The 17,996-nt window shown below is 35.3% G+C and overlaps 2 protein-coding genes across 2 annotated transcripts; both read right to left on the reverse strand.

The window, feature by feature from the left end:
- Positions 1-79: 79 nt before the first annotated feature.
- LOC137631287 (uncharacterized) lies at positions 80-2,461 on the reverse strand. The gene is made up of 2 exons (XM_068363067.1): positions 1,607-2,461; positions 80-850 (listed from the first exon to the last, which is right to left on the reverse strand). The coding sequence occupies exons 1-2, from the start codon at positions 2,459-2,461 to the stop codon at positions 80-82; spliced, it is 1,626 nt and encodes a 541-aa protein (XP_068219168.1).
- A 263-nt stretch (positions 2,462-2,724) lies between these two features.
- LOC137631288 (uncharacterized) lies at positions 2,725-3,459 on the reverse strand. Its single transcript, XM_068363068.1, has 2 exons — positions 3,055-3,459; positions 2,725-2,907 (listed from the first exon to the last, which is right to left on the reverse strand). Exons 1-2 carry the CDS (start codon positions 3,457-3,459, stop codon positions 2,725-2,727), a joined length of 588 nt encoding a protein of 195 aa, XP_068219169.1.
- Positions 3,460-17,996: the final 14,537 nt, after the last annotated feature.

A 17,996-nucleotide genomic window follows, 5' to 3' on the forward strand; every position in this document is an offset into this window, starting at 1 on the left:
CAGCGTCAACATTTACTAAAGCAGCTTCAACCTTCATGAAAGCAGCATCAACATTCATTAAAGCAGCCTCAACATTCATTTAAGCAGCATCAACCTTCATTAAAGCAGCATCAACATTCATTAAAGCAGCTACAACTTTCATTAAAGCAGCATCAACATTCATTAAAAAAGCGCCAACCTTCATTAAAGCCGCATCAACTCTCATTAAAGCAGCATCAATATTCATGCAAGCAGTGTCAACCTTCATTAAAGCAGCATCAACATTTATTAAAGCAGCCTCAACATTCATTAAAGCAGCATCACCCATCATTAAAGCAGTATCAACATTCATTAAAGCAGCTACAACTTTCATTAAAGCAGCGTCGACATTCATTAAAACAGTGCCAACCTTCATTAAAGCAGCATCAACTTTCATTAAAGCAGCATCAATATTCATGCAAGCAGCGTCAACCTTCATTAATACAGCATCAACATTTATTATAGCAGCCTCAACATTCATTAAAACAGCATCAACCTTCATTAAAGCAGCATCAACATTCATTAAAGCAGCTACAACTTTCATTAAAGCAGCATCAACATTCATTAAAGCAGCGTCAACCTTCATAAAGACCGCGCCAACCTTCATTAAAGCAGCATCAATATTCATGCAAGCAGCGTCAACCTTCATTAAAGCAGCATCAACATTTATTAAAGCAGCCTCAACATTCATTAAAGCAGCATCAACATTCATTAAAGCAGCTACAACTTTCATTAAAGCAGCATCAACATTCATTAAATCAGCGTCAACCTTCATAAAAGCATCATCAACATTCATTAAAACAGCATCAATCTTCATTAAAACAGCATCAACCTACATTAAAGCAACTTCATCCTTCATTATAGTAGAGTATACCTTCATTAAAGCAGCATCAACATTAATTAAAGCTGCATCAACATTCATAAAGGTAGTGTCAACCTTCATCAATGCAGCATCAATATTCATTTAATCAGCGCCAACTTTCATTAAAGCACCGTCAAGATTTATTAAAGCAACGTCATCCTTCATTAAAGCAGCATCAACACTAAATAAAGCAGCTTCAACCTTCATTAAAGCAGCATCAACATCGATTCAAGCAGCGCCAACCTTCATTAAAGCAGCATTAATATTTATTTAAGCAACTTCAATCCTCATTAAAGAATCAGTAACATTCATTAAAACAGTGTCAACCTTCATTAAAGCAGCATCAACATCCAGTAAGGCAGCTTCATCTTGCATTAAAGCAGCATCAACATTCATTACAGAAGCGTCAACATTCATTAAAGCAGCATCAACTTTCATTAAATCAACATCAACATTCATTAAAACATCGTCAACCTTAATGAAAGTACCGTCAACATTCACAAAAGTATCATGACTATTCAATAAAGCAGCGTCAACCATCATTAAGGCATCATCAACATTCATTAAAGCAGCATTAACCTTCATTAAAGCAGCATTAACATTCATTAAAGCAACATCAACATTCATTAAAACAGTGTCAACCTTCATTAAAGCAACATCAACATTCATTAAAGCAGCTTAAACCTTCATTAAAGCAGCATCAACATTCATTAAAGCAGCTTCAACCTTCATTAAACCCGCATCAACATTCATTAAAGCAGCTTCAACTTTCATTAAAGAAGCATCAACATTCATAAAAGCAGCATCAACATTAATGAAAGGAGCTTCAATGTTCATTAAGACAACATCAATATCCATTAAATCAGCATCAACATTCATTAAAACAGGTTCAACCTTCATTAAACCAGCATCAACATTCATTAAAGCAGCGTCAACCTTCATTAAAGCAGCATCAACATTCATTGAAACAGCATCAACATTCATTAAAGCAGCGTCAACATTCATTAAAGCAGCTTCAACCTTCATTAAAGCAGCATTATTATTCATTAAAGCAGCGTCAACATTCATTAAAGCAGCTTCTACCTTCAATAAAGCAGCGGCAACATTCAATAAAGCAGCGTCAACCTTCATTAAAGCAGCGTCAACATTCATAAAAGCAGCATCAACATTCATTAAAGCAACATCAACCTTCATTGAAGCAATATTAACATTCATTAAAGCAGCGTCAACCTTCATTGAAGCATCATCAACATTCATTAAAGCAGCATCAACCTTCATTAAAGCAGCATAAATACGCATTAAAGCAGCATCAATATTCATTAAAGAACCATCAACCTTCATGGAATCATAATAAACATTCATTAAAGCAGTGTCAACCTTCATTGAACCAACATCAACATTCATTAAAGCAGCGTCAACCTTCATTAAAGCAGCATCAACATTCATTAAACCAGTGCCAACCTTCATTAAAGCAGCTTCAACATCCATTAAAGCAGCTTCAACTTTTATTAAAGCAGCATCAACTTTCATTAAATTAGCATCAACATTCATTAAAGCAGTGTCAACCTTCATGAAAATCATAATCAAGATTCATTAAAGCAGGGTCAACCTTCATTAAAGCAACATCAACATCCATTAAAACAGCATCAACCTTTATTGAAGCATTATCAACATTCATTAAAGCATCATCAACATTCATTAAATCAGCTTCAGCTTTCATTAAAGCAGCATCAACATTCATTAAAGCAGCTTCAACCTTCATTAAAGCAGCATCAATATTAATTAATGCATTTTAACTTTCATTACAGCAGCATCAACATTCATTAAAGCAACGTCAACATTCATTAAGCAGCTTCTACCTTCATTAAAGCAGTGGCAACATTTATTAAAGCAGCATCAACATTCATTAAAGCAGCGTGAACATTCATTAAAGCAGCATCAACATTCATTGAAGCAGCTTCAACCTTCATGAAAGAAGCATCATCATTCATTGAAGCAGCTTCAACCTTCATTAAAACAGCTTCAACCTTCATTAAAGCAGCATCAACATTCATTAAAGCAGAATCAACATTCATTAAAGTACTATCAACCTTCATTAAAGCAGCATCAAATTTCATTAAAGCAGCATCAACATTCATTAAAGCAGAATCAACATTCATTAAAGTACTATCAACCTTCATTAAAGCAGCATCAACTGTCATTAAAGCAGAGTCAACCTTCATCAAAGCAGCATGAACATTTATTAAAGCAGCATCAACATTCATCAAAGCAGCATCAACCTTCATTAAAGCAGCTTCAACCTTCATTAAAGCAGCACCAACATTCATTAAAGCAGCATCAACCTTCATTAAAACAGCGCCAAACTTCATTAAAGCAGCATCAACATTCATTAAAGAATCTTCAACCTTCATTGAAGCAGCATCAACATTCATTAAAGCAGCTTCAACCTTCATTAAAACAGCGCCAAACTTCATTAAAGCAGCATCAACATTCATTAAAGCAGCCTCAACATTCATTATAGCAGCTTCAACCTTCATTAAAGCAACATCAATATTCATTAAAGCAGCTTTAACTTTCATCTAAGCAGCATCAACATTCATTAAAGCAGCTTCAACCTCCATTAAAGCAGCATCAACATTCATCTAAGCAGCTTCAACTTTCATTAAAGCAGCATCAACCTTCATTAAAGCAGCGTCAACCTTCATTAAAGCAACATCAACATTCATTAAAGCAGCATCAAAATTCATCTAAGCAGCTTCAACTTTCATTAAAGCATCTTCAACGTTCATTAAAGCAGCATCAACTTTCATTAAAACAGCATCAACATTCATTAAAGCAGCATCAACCTTCATTAAAGCCATTAAAGCAGCGTCAACCTTCATTAAAACAGCAATAACATTCATTGAAGCAGCTTCAACTTTCATGAATGCCGCATCAACATTCATCAAAGCAGCGTCAACATTCATTAAAGCAGTTTCAACTTTCATTAAAGCAGCATCAGCAATCATTAAAGCATAGTCAACATTCATTAAAGCAGCTTCAATCTTCATTAAAGCAGCATCAACATTCATTAAAACAGCTTCAATCTTCATTAAAGCAGCAACTCATTCATTAAAGCATTGTCAACATTTATGAAATCAGCTTTAGTATTTATTAAAGTAACATCAACATACATTAAAGCAGCGTCAACATTTATTACAGCACTGTCAGCATTCATTAAATCAGCTTAACATTCATTAAAGCAGCGACAACATTCATGAAAGCAACGTCAACATTCATTAAAGCAGCATGAACATTCATTAAAGCAGCATTAACATTCATTAAATAAGTGTCAACATTCATTAAATCAAAGTCAACATTCATTAAAGTAACATTAACATTCATTAAATCACCATCAACATTTATTGAAGCAAAATAAACATGTAATAAAGCCAATCAACATTTTTTAAAGCACCATTGACTATTTAAAGCAAAACAACATTTTTTAAAGTATCATATTAGAGCAACATCAACATTCATTAAAGCAATATCAACATTCACTAAAGCAGCATCAATACTAATTAAAGTGACTCCAATATTTATTATAGCAACATATGCTTTGAAGAAAGCAACATCATTCTTTGAAGTATCGTCAAAATAATGATCTTTCAATAAAGTAACATCGAATGCTACGAAAATAGCATATATTTTCATCAAATCAGCATTGAATGCCATTGAATATATCCAGATCAAACTCTGTCTGTGTTTTGTAAATAACCTTCAAATGTCTCATTTCAAGTTATGAAGTTTCTTAGAATTTTTTGGTCAATAGCAGCCATTTTTTTATGACATGGCTCTGTCTCGTAATTGTCTGGACTAATTCTGGTTTTCAGCACTTCATAGTCAACAAATTTAGCAGTAAAGACTCTCTCTCTCTCTCTCTCTCTCTCTCTCTCTCTCTCTCTCTCTCTCTCTCTCTCTCTCTCTCTCTCTCTCTCTCTCTCTCTCTCTCTCTCAATATAAAATAAAATAAGATGATGATGTTATGTACAGCATAGAAAAATGGGAATTAATTATTGAAATAAAAGTATTCCCAGGTTTAGAGAAAGCTGAGCATCTCTCTCTCTCTCTCTCTCTCTCTCTCTCTCTCTCTCTCTCTCTCTCTCTCTCTCTCAAAGGTAAAAATATACATGATAAAACAGTTAATTACATTAATATTAATGGATCTACTTCTCCATGCGTATCTAAACATGTTTACCAGTTTATAAAAATAAGGTGACGGTACAACGTGAATCTCTACGGGTTAATGACCCCGCCTTTCATTCATCCGGAAGTTCTGTACCATGATGCTCTTCAATGAGGCTGCCGGCTGCCCTTTGAAGTTCAGAAGGTTACTAATATATATATATATATATATATATATATATATATATATATATATATATATATATATATATATATGTATGTATATATATATATATATATATATATATACATACATACATATATATATATATATATATATATATATATATATATATATATATATATATGTATATTATATATATATATATATATATATATATATATATATGTATGTATGTATATATATAGATAGATAGATAGATAGATAGATAGATAAAATATGAATTATTTCACCTCAGATTCATGAATTAGAGGTATATGAGGTATCGTTTCTCAATTGCTGAGTCAGCTTTTCTTGGAAAAATTGTCTCATCTCTTGAATGATTATGACTTATCTTCCATGAAATGAGACTTAAGTTTATCTCAGCTGACAAACATAAACTCTGTCACTGGGCTTATGACGCTTATACCTGCACATTTATTGTCACATACATATGCAAGTGTGAGTGCATATATATAAACATATATATACATATATATATATATATATATATATATATATATATATATATATATATATTAGTTAAACTGTAATCCTAGTTGGAAAAAGTAAGATGCTATATACCCAATTACTCCAACAGAGAAAAATAGCCCAGTGAGGAAAAGGTAAGTAAACTACAAGACTACAAGTGTTATTCCCATTGCCAATCGTTCCATAGCTCTTTGAGTTGTAAGTAGCTCATGTTCTAAGGCTTTCGTATGGATCCAAGTTTCCGATTCATTAGGAGACATTGAACCATCTGATTAAATACTTCTCTTTTTAAAGAAAGTGGCATTTTACATTTCATGATCTGTTTGTGTACCATTTGTTCTCTCCATCGGTTTTATGACCTCATTGTAATCCTTTACACTTCCCACGAGATTCCTGTTTCAAAACCTCTTTTCCTTTCACTGGTTATGTTATTTTTTTACCTCCGCCAACGAAGTTGAGAGGAGGTGATGTTTTCGCCCCTGTTTGTTTGTTTGTTTGTGACAACTTCCTGGTCACCGTTTTACTCGTAGAGTAGTGAAACTTTCAGGAACTAAATGTTATGTAGAGACGAGGAAGTTATTCAAGTTTGAAAGTCCTAAGTCAAAGGTCAACGTCAAGGTCGAGCAAAAGGTCGAGAAATAAGTTGCCGTGGTGGAGGTCTGTGCTCTACAGAGTGCCCCTCTATTTTCTTTTTGTGGATATTCGACCAAGGGCAGATAAAGATATCAACTCCATTTCCTCTGATAATGATCTTGGGTGAACCATATATTCATAAAATCAATTGGCTTTTGATGAGGATGTTATCAATTTTCATACAGTTTACTTTTATATTGTATTAAAGTTCATTTTTGTCGGTATGTTCATACCAGCAGATATCCGGATCGTATTATATGATCGCCATTAGCATGAATCTGCTGGTTAATTATCTGTTATTCCCCGCTCTCAGTTTATCACTTTTTCTTCTCGTACTGGAGAGAGAGAGAGAGAGAGAGAGAGAGAGAGAGAGAGAGAGAGAGAGAGAGAGAGAGAGAGAGAAAATTATTCCTGTCAGTTGGTTGTCTGTTATCCCCTTTTTCTTAGTCCATTATTTTTTCTTCTCATACTAGAGAGAGAGAGAGAGAGAGAGAGAGAGAGAGAGAGAGAGAGAGAGAGAGAGAGAGAGAGAGAGAGAGAGAGAGAGATTATTCCTGTTAGTTGGTTGTCTGTTATCCCCTTTTTCTTAGTCCATTATTTTTTCTTCTCATACTAGAGAGAGAGAGAGAGAGAGAGAGAGAGAGAGAGAGAGAGAGAGAGAGAGAGAGAGAGAGAGGGAATGTTACTCCAAATATCCATGACATACCTGATTAGGCTTTTCACACTCCTCTTCTTGATGAAATGAAATGGAGACCGAATTCTTTTTACTTCAAATATCGAAGTATTTCAAATTTTATGAGAGCTCCGCTCTCTGTGCTTCTTCTACAGACTTTATTTTAGACATTTTTATTATTTGAACATTCCTTTTGCTTTGGAATAAGCTGAATAATTTCTTCAAATATTACTTTAGAGTGCGTTAGTCAAAACTTCTGGCATTCCTTATCTTTGGACATGTCTTTGAATACTTCTTCTAAGATTAGCATCGGACATTACTTTTCCCAAGGTATTTGTCTAAACAATTTATTGATCCTTAACGTCTGAAATAACTCTCGAAAACTTTATATTTCACAAAACAATTTATTGAACCTTAACGTCTGAAATAACTCTCGAGAACTTTATATTTCACAAAACAATTTATTGAACCTTAACGTCTGAAATAACTCTCGAAAACTTTATATTTCACAAAACAATTTATTGAACCTTAACGTCTGAAATAACTCTCGAGAACTTTATATTTCACAAAACAATTTATTGAACCTTAACGTCTGAAATAACTCTCGAGAACTTTATATTTCACTAAAGAATTTATTGAACCTTAACGTCTGAAATAAGTCTCGAGAACTTTATATTTCACAAAACAATTTATTGAACCTTAACGTCTGAAATAATTCTCGAGAACTTTATATTTCACTAAAGAATTTATTGAACCTTAACGTCTGAAATAACTCTCGAGAACTTTATATTTCACTAAAGAATTTATTGAACCTTAACGTCTTAAATAACTCTCGAGAACTTTATATTTCACTAAAGAATTTATTGAACCTTAACATCTGAAATAACTCTCGAGAACTTTATATTTCACTAAAGAATTTATTGAACCTTAACATCTGAAATAACTCTCGAGAACTTTATATTTCACTAAACAATTTATTGAACCTTAACGCCTGAAATAACTCTCGAGAACTTTATATATCACTAAACAATTTATTGAACCTTAACGCCTGAAATAACTCTTGAGAACTTCTTTACTACGGTATATGATATTAGCTATCTGGAATTGATTTCTCCATTTCATAGGCGGAATGTTTGCTAAAATGATGGATTTTTTGTTGTGTTGATATATTAAAGGGCATTAAGAGAATTTTTTTTAGATTTGTTCTATGCCATCAGGAGGTATTATGCCAGGAACCTCTGGAAAAAAAAAAAAAAAAAAAAACTCTTGATATACTTGTCGGAATCCTTTGTCCTTTTGTCAATTCTGTCCATTAATTGTAGTAATTCCAAGATGAAAAAATACGAGAAGCAGTAGGCTGAGAAGAAACTGTGCAAGACAGTCGAAAACTATGGCACTATTCAAAGTCTAACAATAGACACTGATTTATCTTTCTGAAAACTACATTATCAGTTTATATCTGCGGAGTGAACATTCGGCCAACTAACCTACACTGTAAGTAAAAACCGTAATTTTGATCGGAAATTCTCCGTAAAAATATATAGTAGGGTAAGGCAATTTTGACAGAGGCAATTTTGGGCAAGTAAGGCAAATATTGGACAGATACAATATCTCTAAAACTATTTATAATTTTCGAAAACTATAATGCTATTAGAAATTGCCCAACCTTCTACTTTATAAATATTAGTATGTCTGGTTTTTAAAAAGTATGAAGTACCCCTACATAAATTGTTGAATATGGGTGTCCAATAATTGCCTCACCTTCATTTTAGGGTTTCTCAGAAATAATACATGAAATTATTTTTTCTAAAAACAAATTAGTGTATGATGCTAAAGGAAGGTTTAAAATGAAAAAATGAAGGAACAAATATGGAATATTTTGTGTCCAATTTTGCCTCGCCTTGAAAAATGGTAAGGCAATTTTGGACACTTAATTTAAAAAAACATCATTTCATAATGTTAAGTTATTAAGTAATAGATTTTGTAGATCTATCTATCTATCTATCTATCTATCTATATATATATATATATATATATATATTCTTAATAATTTTAACAAGAAATATAGATAAATGATCGTTCTTTGAAAATATTTTCTATCATTTATTTCAATAGAAAATCATATTGATTTATAAGAAAATAAAAAAAAGTTTTCTTTTCATAGAAAATGATAATCAAACCTATTACTAATGAGAAAATAGGGACAAGTACAAAATTGGAAATAAAGGTGAATAATTCAATATATACTATAGCCATGTACGTGACAATTTAAATGCTTGAATATATGACGGATCTATTTAATTCAACCGAATGTTCAAAAAACAGCTTCAGTTGTTTTAAATATGGCACTAAACATTCTCTTTGAGGCATGGGTTCCATAAATAAAGGACCATTAATTCCATCTGTAATTTGAAAAAGGCATGTATCCATTTGGTGCTCTGGATACTCCTCTACTTCTAATGCCCGGCAGTTGATATTACTGGAATTAGTATGGACCGGCAGGGGTCACTTGCCTTATTTAGATAGGCGCTACGCATCACTAAGAAACTGGCTATTCTTTGATGAATTTAGCCTATGAATCCTCTATGGATTTAGTCAGTCTATGGAAAGCGAAAATGAAAGAATTGCCCCCAGTCCCGGCCGTAGGGGGTTGCTAAGAAACTCCCGGTTTGTAAATACTAAAGAAAAATTGAAAATTAATAATTGAAATGTTAGAACCATGAATCAAACTGGGAAGTTACAGCTAGTAGAGAATGAATTTATGAAATATAGTTTGGATATCTTGGCCCTAAGGAACAGATGGAGTTAGAAGAGAAGGGGTAGGAATAATGATGATGACACCAAGAGCAGAAAAGGCATTAACCAAATGGAGAGCTTTAGGTAGCAGATTGTTACTTACAAAAATTATTATTATTATTATTATTATTATTATTATTATTATTATTATTATTATTATTATTATTAGGGCCTATTGAAACCAGAGAAAAGGGGAATTTTTCACGAGTCCTAAACAGCTTCTGAAGAAAATCTTCGTAGACTTAGCATAGAGTTCTAAATGACTCAAGAACGGAATCTTCCCGGAGCAGTAGATCAAATCACAGTTCATTATTATTATTATTATTATTATTATTATTATTATTATTATTATTATTATTATTGTTATTATTATTATGAGTTATTAGGGCCTATTGAAACCAGAGAAAAAGAGAATTTTTCGCGAGTTCTAAATGGCTTCGGAAGAAAATCGTGGTTCTCCAAATGGATTTAGAAGAAATTACCATAGACTTAGCATGGAATTCTGAATGATTCCAGATGCGAATCTGAACGACTTCGAAAGAAAACCCTGAATCTCCAAATGTCTTAAGAAGAAATAGCCGTAGACTTAGCATAGAGTTCTGAATGTGTCCAGAACGGAATCTTCACGGAGCTGTAAATCAAATCACGTGATTATTCCTCATCATCATTGTCGTTATTATTATTATTATTATTATTATTATTATTATTATTATTATTATTATTATTATTATTATGAATTATTAGGGCCTATTGAAACCAGAGAAAAAAAGAGAATTTTTCGCGAGTCCTAAACGGCTTCGGGAGAAAATCTTCGTGCATCTCCAAAAGGATTCAGAAGAAATTTCCATAGACTTAGCATGGAATTCTGAATGATTCCAGAAATCTCCGAACGATTTCGGAAGAAAATCTTCCTGAATCTCCTCTCCAAATGACTTCAGAAGAAATAGCCGTAGACTTAGCATAGAGTTCTGAATGACTCCAGAACGGAATCTTCCCGGAGCAGTTCTGAACGGCTCCGCCCCGGATTCCAAAAGACTTCTGAAGACCTGATCTCTTTCATTTTTTTTTTTTTTGTCTTTTTTTTTAAACATACCTTGCAACACCTCACGATCTGTATGTACTGTAGCTATGGAAGTTTACGCAGTGAACATTGGGAGGAGGATTTCACTTTACTCACAGAGCTTGCGTTCTGGCGGAACAGGTAACTGACTGAGAATTTTGTTACAGCTACAGGATGAACTGGAGGCTATTCGGAACACCTTCATCTACAGATAGTTTGGATAGGTGCTGCCGAAGTTGGCGAGCTTTGAAGATCATAATGTAAGCGCCTTGAAGGATAATTTGCTTGCGGTTTAGCGACGATGTCCTATAATTGGATTGCATTGGTGCAAAGCGGTGAGCAACGTGTGTTTCTTCAAAATTCTGCATTAAAGATAGAACATATCAGGACGGCATTGGTAAATATATTGTGTTGCTCTTCGTTGACTTTAGTATGATGGCGTATAGTGTATGCCGAGAAATCAATGGCATCCATGTCTTTACTCATTGCCCTTATAGGTAAAGACATGAAAGCCATCGATTTCTCCGAGGAATCTGACGAACCGAGGACAAACAGCTCTGAATTGTCTCTTGAAATCTCGAAGGAGACTGGCGAACTAAGCAAAGAAGATCTTGAAAAACTATAAAATACAGAAGAGAATAGAGAAGGAAAGCCTTTATATGAAGAAGTATAAAAAATAGCCTTTAATTATAGAGGTAAGTCACCTAAAAACTGAGGTCAAATAGCCTCTACTATTAGCAGTTAGTCGCCTTAAAACAGAGGTCTCAAAGAGCCTCTAGTGCTAGAAATAAAGCACCCAAAAATAGAGGTCAAAGGTCTTTTAATGTTAGAGGTAAGGGGATTAAAATAAAGGACAAAGAAACTAATGCTAGAGTATAGCACCTCAAAATAGAGGTCAAAGATCCTCTAATGCTAAATGTAAGGAGCCTCAAAACAGAGGTCAAAGAGCCTCTATTGTTAAAAGTAAGGAGCCTCAAAATAAAGGTCAAAGACCTTCTAATGCTAAAGTAATGAGCCTCAAAATAGAGGTCAAAGAACCTCTAATACTAAAAGTAAGGAGCCTCAAAACAGAGGTCAAAGACCCTCTAATGCTAAACGTAAGAAGCCTCAAAATAGAGGTCAAAGAGCCTCTAATGCTAAAAGTAAGGAGCGGTTAGTCAAAGAGCCTCTAATGCTCAAAGTAAGGAGCCTCAAAATAGAGCTCAAAGAGACTCTAATGCTGGAAGTGAGCAGTCTCAAAATAGAGGTCAAAGAGCCTCTAATGCTAAAAGTAAGGAGCCTCAAAATAGAGGTCAAAGACCCTCTAATGCTGAAAGTAAGGAGCCTCAAAATAGAGGCCAAAGAGCCTCTAATGCTAAACGTAAGAAACCTCAAAATAGAGGTCAAAGAGCCTCTAATGCTAAAAGTAAGGAGCCTCAAAATAGAGGTCAAAGAGCCTCTAATGCTAAACGCAAGAAACCTCAAAATAGAGGTCAAAGAGCCTCTAATGCTTAAAGTATGGAGCCTAAAGATAGAGGTGGAAGAGCCTCTAATGCTAAAAGTAAGGTGCCTCAAAATAGAGCTCTAAGACCCTCTAATGCTAAAAGTAAGGAGCCTCAAAATAGAGGTCAAAGAGCCTCTAATGCTAAAAGTAAGGAGCCTCAAAATAGAGGTCAAAGAGCCTCTAATGCTAAACGCAAGAAACCTCAAAATAGAGGTCAAAGAGCCTCTAATGCTTAAAGTATGGAGCCTAAAGATAGAGGTGGAAGAGCCTCTAATGCTAAAAGTAAGGAGCCTCAAAATAGAGCTCTAAGACCCTCTAATGCTAAAAGTAAGGAGCCTCAGAATAGAGGTCAAAGAGCCTCTAATGCTAAACATAAGAAGCCTCAAAATAGAGGTCAAAGACCCTCTAATGCTAAAAGTAAGGAGCCTGAAAATAGAGGTCAAAGAGCCTCTAATGCTAAAAGTAAGGAGCCTCAAAATAGAGGTCAAAGCGCCTCTAATGCTATAAGTATGGAGCCTCAAATTAGAGGTCAAAGAGCCTCTAATGCTAAAGGTAAGGAGCCTCAAAATAGAAGTCAAAGAGCCTCTAATGCTAGGAGTAAGGAGCCTCGAAAATGAGGTCAAAGAGCCTCTAATGCAGAAGATACTGCACCTCAAAATCGAGGTCAAAGACACTCTAATGCTAAAATTAAGGAGCCTCAAAATAGAGGTTAAAGAGCCTCTAACGCTAAAAGTAATGAGCATCAAACTAGGTCAAAGACCCTCTAATGTTAAATGTAAGGAGCCTCAAAATAGAGGTCAAAGACCCTCTAATGCTAAAAGTAAGAAACATCAAAACAGAGGTCAAAGAGCCTCTAATGCTAAACGCAAGGAGCCTCAAAATAGAGGTCAAAGACCCTCTGATGCTAAACCTAAGGAGCCTCAAAATAGAGGTCAAAGAGCCTCTAATGCTAAAAGTAAGGAACATCAAAACAGAGGTCAAAGACCATCTAATGCTAAACGCAAGGACCCTCAAAATAGAGGTCAAAGACCCTCTAATGCTAAAAGGAGTCTCAAAATAGAGGTCAAAGAGCCTCTAATGCTAAAAGTAAGGACCCTTAAAATAAGAGGTCAAAGAGCCTCTAATACTAAAAGTAAGGAGCCTCAAAATAGAGGTCAAAGAGACTAATGCGAAAATGGAGCAGTCTCAAAATAGAGGTCAAATAGCCTTTAATGCTCAAAGTAAGGACCATCAAAATAGAGGTCAAAGAGCCTCTAATGCTAAACGTAAGGAGCCTCAAAATAGAGGTCAAAGACCCTCTAATGCTAAACGTAAGGAGCTTCAAAATAGAGGTATAAGAGCCTCTAATGCTCAAAGTAAGGAGCCTCAAAATAGAGGTCAAAGAGCCTCTAATGCTAAAAGTAAGGATCCTCAAAATAGAGGTCAAAGACCATCTAATGCTAAACGTAAGGAGCCTCAAAATAGAGGTAAAAAAAACTCTAATGCTCAAAGTAAGGAGCCTCAAAATAAAGGTTAAAGAGCCTCTAATGCTAAAAGTAAGGAGCCTCAAAATAGAGGTCAAAGACCCTCTAATGCTAAAAGTAAGGAGCCTCAAAATAGAGGTCAAAGACCCTCTAATGCTAAACGTAAGGAGCCTCAAAATAGAGCTCAAAGACCCTCAAATACTAAAATTAAGGAGCCTCAAAATAGAGCTCAAAGATCCTTTAATGCTAAAAGTACGGAGCTTCAAAATAGAGGTCAAAGAGACTCTAATGCTGAAAGTGAGCATTCTCAAAATAGAGGTCAAAGAGCCTCTAATGTTAAAAGTAATGAGCCTCAAAATAGAGGTCAAAGAGCCTCTAATGCTAAAAGTAATGAGCCTCAAAATAGAGGCCAAAGCCCCTCTAATGCTAAAGGTAAGGAGCCTCAAAATAGAGCCCAAAGAGACTCTAATGCTGAAAGTGAGCAGTCTCAAAATAGAGTTCAAAGAGCCTCTAATGCTAAAAGTAAGGAGCCTCAAAATAGAGGTCAAAGACCCTCTAATGCTAAAAGTAAGGAACCTCAAAATAGAGGTCAAAGACCCTCTAATGCTAAAAGTAAGGAGCCTCAAAATAGAGGTCAAAGAGACTCTAATGCTAAAAGTGAGCAGTCTCAAAATAGAGGTCAAAGAGCCTCTAATGCTAAACGTAAGGAGCCTCAAAATAGAGGTAAAAGAGACTCTAATGCTGAAAGTGAGCATTCTCAAAATAGAGGTCAAAGAGCCTCTAATGCTAAAAGTAGGAGACTCTAATGCTAAAAGTGAGCAGCCTCAAAATAGAGGTCAAAGAGCCTCTAATGCTAAACGTAAGGAGCCTCAAAATAGAGGTAAAAAACCCTCTAATGCTCAAAGTAAGGAGCCTCAAAATAGAGGTCAAAGACTCTCTAATGCTAAAAGTAAGGAGCCTCAAAATAGAGGTTAAAGAGCCTCTAATGCTAGAGGTAAAGCACTTCAAATTAGAGATCAAAGAACATATAATGCTAAGATTATAGTACCTCAAAATAGAGGTCATAGAGCCCTTAATACTAAAGGTATGGCACCTCAAAATAGAGCTTAAATATCCTCTAATGTTGGAAGTATGGCACCTCAAAATAAAAGGTCAAAGAGCCTCTAATGCTAGAGGTAAGGTACCTCAAAATCGAGGCCAAATAGTCTGGCCTATTCTTTGTATATTCACCCTATGCATTGGTTTCCTGTGCGCCAGCGCTTTTCTGCGCCTTCACCAAAAACTGTGCTTCAGCAGAAAATGAGCACCAGTAGCATCCTGTGCGCCGACGCTCCAGTACTTTCCTTCGCAGTCGCGCGAGAGGCAAAAAGAATGAAAACTTTTTGACAGGTTAAAATTGCCCCGTTCCCCTCCCCGCAAACGCATGACAGCATGCCCGCCAGGCAAAAAGGGAAGAGGCTTCACAGAAGGGTTCAAGATCCCGAAGATTCCATCTTCCAAGACGAATCAAATTATTCCCCTGGAGAAAGGAAAGATGAATACTGTGAAGAACTGCAGAGTATAATAGGTGAGAACCTAGAGAGATATGAAAATTGTGATTAATGACTTCAATGCTAAAGTTGGAAGGAATAACCAAGGGATAGAAAATGTGATGGGTGTTGAGGTTCTTGGCCAAGTTGCAAATGAAAATGGGGCACATTTTATAAGTTATTGTTCAACAAACAATCTTGTTACTGGAGGTACTCTTTTCCAGCACACGGAGATCCACAAATATACAAGGACTTCACCATGGGGCAATTACAAATATCAAATAGATCACATAGTCATTGATAAAGAGAGAAGGAGGACTCTGGGAAATGTAACAAGCTATAGAGGTGCAGTTATTGGTAGTGATCACCAGCTCCCCATTGCCGCACATATATTAAAACTGAAAGAATCCAACAGAAATGTAGATAGAATACCTAAGTTTGATACAACTAAGCTTCTAGAGGATGAGCACAGAAATCTTTGTAACTGAATGTAGGAATCGATTTACAGTCTTAAGAGACTCTAAGAGACGAAGTTTTGGGACATGCAGTTACAAGGAGAAAACCATGGATATCAAATGATACTTGGGATACTATAAAAAGAAGACAAAGACAGAAATTGATTTCTGAAAGTTTTCGAGGAAGTAATGAAAATTACAAGGCAGAGCATGCCAAGTATTTCAGTATTGATAGTGAGGTCAAAAGAAATATCAGGGATGATTGGAGAGAATATTTAGACAGGAAAGCAGATGAGGCTGACAAAGCTATGAATTCAGGGAGTGGGTTTGTTGTAGGAATTGCTCTTGGAATTATTAATGAAATCTCTACGGGAAAAAAGAAGCATATACCCATCAAAAAGAAAGATGGATCTGTTATAACAAAAGAACATGAAGGAAAGTAACGTTGGATTGAACACTTTAGTGAGGTCATGAATAGGAAATACGAAGGGAATAATTTGGTTGATATACCTGAAACTGATGAAGACCTTGATGTGCCCATGAATGAATTAGGAGTGTTTGAAGTCGAAGTTATTCTTAAAAAAAAAACTCAAAAGATGGAAAGCCCCTGAATACGAAGGAATAACTGCTGAGATGATATTGCCTGAAAATGAAGTGACTCCCAGATTACCTACAAGATTATTTTGTAGAATGGGGCGTGAAAAGGCAAAGCCTTATGTATGGGAGCTAGGAGTGCTGGTGAAAATGACAAAAAAAGATCTGACTGATTGCAATCATTACAGAGGCATCACACTTACGTCAGCTGTCATGAAAATATATAGAATGCTCATTCTAAAGAGACTAGAGAGAATGATTGATGAAAAGTTGAGATGAACAAGCAGGATTTAGAAAAGGTAGAAGTTGTACTGACCAAATTTTCATTTAAGACATGTGGTACAGCAATATGTAGAATATAGAATTCCACTTTTGATGGTATATGTGGGCTATGAAAAAGCTTTTGATTATGTGCTCTGGCAAATTTTGTGGAGAGTCCTGCGACATTATGGAGTTCCTCTCAAATATGTAAATTTAATTGTCTGTTCAGAAGCATAGCAAATGCAAAGTTAATGTTAGTGGCGTCTTATCAAACGAATTTCCTGTGAAAAGTGGAGTACTCTAAGGGAATGTTTTGTTACCTATGTTGTTTATCCTCCTCATAGATTTTGTAATGCATAGATCGGTTGGGGATGGTGGGGAAGGATTGGACTGGATTGGTAACAGAAAATTAGGAGACCTAGAGTATGCTGATAACGCTGTCCTAGTTGGCAGAACACCACAGGGCTTGGAAAGCTTGCTTACCAGAATGCATGAAAAATCCGATGAGGTTGGGCTCGAGATAAATAGAAGAAAGACAGATGATTAGAACGGAATAGGCAATGGAAGATGAAATATCTTTGGAAAGATAAATGATTAATGAGGAAGAATTATTTAAATATTTAGGAACTATGATATCTAATATAGGAGCTTTAGAATTTGAGTTTAATGAAAGATTGAAAAAAGCAAATCAGAGGATGGATAGGTTAAGTCAAATTTGGAAATCAAGTCGCCTAAAATTACATATAATAATCAGGTTATATATCAGTTTAGTGAGATCGGTGTTACTGTATGGTCGTGAATCTTGGTATATTAATGAAACTCATTTTGTAGATTTGAGAACAAAGCCCTCAGAAGAATATTGGGTGTTAAATTACAGGACAGGATTAGAAATGAAACTAAGAGAGATTACTCGAGCACCACATGTGGATGAGATTATGGTGAGGGGTAGATGGAGACGGTTTGGGATGCTCTTTGTTCTCCCTAAGAGACATTAGTTCACCAAACTTTAAACTGGCCTCCACAAGGCACTAGAAGAGTTGGAAGACTCAGGAATATAAAGCATGAAGTAGGATATTGTAATTGGAGAAGCATTGAATTAAAAGCTGAAGAGAGACGACTAGCGAAATCTAATTGAGGCCCTTTGCGTCAATAGGCGTGGGAGGAGATGATGATGATTATATGTGGGCAGTGGCTTCAAGCATCTAGCTCAAGGCGAGTCACTTAGCCTCCTTCTTCCTCTAAAAACCCTTTTGTTGCTCTACCAATGTAAAATAATGGACGATCCTTAATAGC

The sequence above is a fragment of the Palaemon carinicauda genome, chromosome 39, assembly GCF_036898095.1.
Source record: "Palaemon carinicauda isolate YSFRI2023 chromosome 39, ASM3689809v2, whole genome shotgun sequence".
Lineage (NCBI taxonomy): Eukaryota > Metazoa > Arthropoda > Malacostraca > Decapoda > Palaemonidae > Palaemon > Palaemon carinicauda.

Excerpts from the sequence above, each read along its gene's own strand:
- LOC137631287 (XM_068363067.1), bottom strand. The coding sequence starts at position 2,461 with ATGATTTTCATGAAGGTTGACACTGCTTTAATGAATGTTGATGCTAAT. Across the intron at positions 851-1,606 it reads TTGATGCGGGTTTAATGAAG|GTTGATGCTGTTTTAATGAA; the intron begins GTTGAAGCTGCT and ends GCTTTAATGTAG.
- LOC137631288 (XM_068363068.1), bottom strand. The coding sequence starts at position 3,459 with ATGAAAGTTAAAGCTGCTTTAATGAATATTGATGTTGCTTTAATGAAG. Across the intron at positions 2,908-3,054 it reads TTGATGCTGCTTTAATGAAG|GTTGAAGCTGTTTTAATGAA; the intron begins GTTGATAGTACT and ends GCTTTAATGAAG.